At 31.9% G+C, this 1,754-nt stretch overlaps 1 protein-coding gene across 2 annotated transcripts; it reads right to left on the reverse strand.

The window, feature by feature from the left end:
• Window positions 1–217: 217 nt before the first annotated feature.
• Window positions 218–1,380, reverse strand: LOC120087897 (FCS-Like Zinc finger 7-like). Of its 2 annotated transcripts, none has more exons than XM_039044909.2 (2): window positions 836–1,380; window positions 218–625 (listed from the first exon to the last, which is right to left on the reverse strand). In XM_039044909.2, exons 1-2 carry the CDS (start codon window positions 1,240–1,242, stop codon window positions 481–483), a joined length of 552 nt encoding a protein of 183 aa, XP_038900837.1. In that variant the 5' UTR covers window positions 1,243–1,380; the 3' UTR covers window positions 218–480. The 2 variants fall into 2 exon arrangements, with proteins under 2 accessions (XP_038900837.1, XP_090162984.1); XM_090306858.1 differs by having other exon boundaries at window positions 218–614; window positions 836–1,271.
• Between the last annotated feature and the right edge of the window lie 374 nt (window positions 1,381–1,754).

A 1,754-nucleotide genomic window follows, 5' to 3' on the forward strand; every position in this document is an offset into this window, starting at 1 on the left:
CCCTAACATTTTCTCAATTTTAACTATAGTCCTTATAATCGTAGTATTTTTAGTTTCATCTTTATATTTTTGTTAAATCATTCGAACGGTCTCACATATAGACAAGTTCTTTTTCGATGCGCGATATACTTGAAAGAAAATAGATATAGAAAATGTTATGAAAAAGAAATTATTAAATATTTAGTTACTTTATGAACATATATAATAAAAGTATGGATGGAATTAAAACTTGTAAATCTATATATTAAGAAACAAGTGAAACATAAAAGAAAAAACTAAAATAATAATAATTGAACTAAAAGTCTAAAAATACACACAAAAATAAACATATATTTTCAAACAAAAACGTATGTTAGCTTTGTCTATGAAATTCATAAATTTCCCCGCTGATGATTCATAAATCAATCATATATACCTTCTTCTTCTTCTTCTTCTTCATTTTTTTTTCTTTTCTTTATTATACTTCAAAACCCATCTAAATTATACACCGCTACCACAGTCTGATGTTTCTTTATGCCGGCTGCCACCATGGACGGTGGTAGTGGCGGCTGCGCCCTTCTCTTTTCTGCAATCCTGTTCCATCTTCTGCTCTCTGCACTCGGCACTGCAAAAAGCTGTATCTCCCCTACACCCAAACCAATCAAAAATCAAATCCCACATCCGATTTTAATTAATATTTTTTTCCTTTAAAAAGAACCTCCAACTCAAGAGAAAAAATGCATCCATATCTTAAATTGCATCTATTTTTTAAGCTCACACCAATCATAAATGGACAGAAGAAACACTCCGAATGACCAAACACAGAATTACAAGAGAGTGGGGGAGAGAATCATACATGTACATGTAAATGTCACGGGCGGGAGAGAGGCGGCGGTGACAGAAGGTGCAAGAGCGGAGAAAGATAAGAGAAGAATGGTGGTTAGTGTCTTTGTTAAAGGCGGAGAGATTTGTCCGGCCTCTTGGTGACACGAAAGATAAGGTATAATTCATTAGATCAGTACTGTCCAGATTTTGGCTGCCGATCGGCGGAGGAATCTCTCCGGTGCTGGGATTCTGATCATCGGATGGCTCTTCACCCTCGACGTGGCTGAGATCCACCGTGATTCCTGATACACTCGCCGTTCTCTTCATCTGTCCCCGTGGACGTTTCCCTAGTATCATCATCTTCTTTTTTCTTCTTCGTCTTCTTAGAGAGAGAGAGAGAGAGAGTATAGTGTGGGGAAGGAGGAGGAAGTTGGGCATAAAAAGATGGAGATTGAATGATTATAAAATTTAAAAAAGAAAAAAAAAAGAAAAAAAGTGCAACTACACCGACAAAAATCTGGCACATCGCAGATTGTTTTGAAATTGATTTTTTTTTTTAATGATTTATGATAAATAAGAAAAATGGAAGGTCTGAGATTAAGTAAAGCTTAGCCTGTATCTAAATATTGTCTTCAAAATAAAAGAAAAAAAAAAGTAAATTTAATTTTTAATTTTTTTTTTCATATGATTGTATGACTGTGAAAGTGGGTTAAAAAATATTTTGATTTTTTACTTTTTTTTTTTTTTTTAATTTTTAATTTGCAACAATTTAGTTTTTTAAATTTTAATAAAGAATAATTTTGTCGTGATTACTTCAAACTTTTATAATAATTTAGTTCTTAATGTAAAAAATATTATTAAGATCTAATAAAATTTCTTACACATTTAGATCAAGATAAAAATTGATTGGACATCATTTTTTTATAAACTATAAATACTAAGTCATTGCA

Source organism: Benincasa hispida, chromosome 1, assembly GCF_027475165.1.
Source record: "Benincasa hispida cultivar pf3 chromosome 1, pf3_genome.v1.1, whole genome shotgun sequence".
Taxonomy (NCBI): Eukaryota; Viridiplantae; Streptophyta; class Magnoliopsida; order Cucurbitales; family Cucurbitaceae; genus Benincasa; species Benincasa hispida.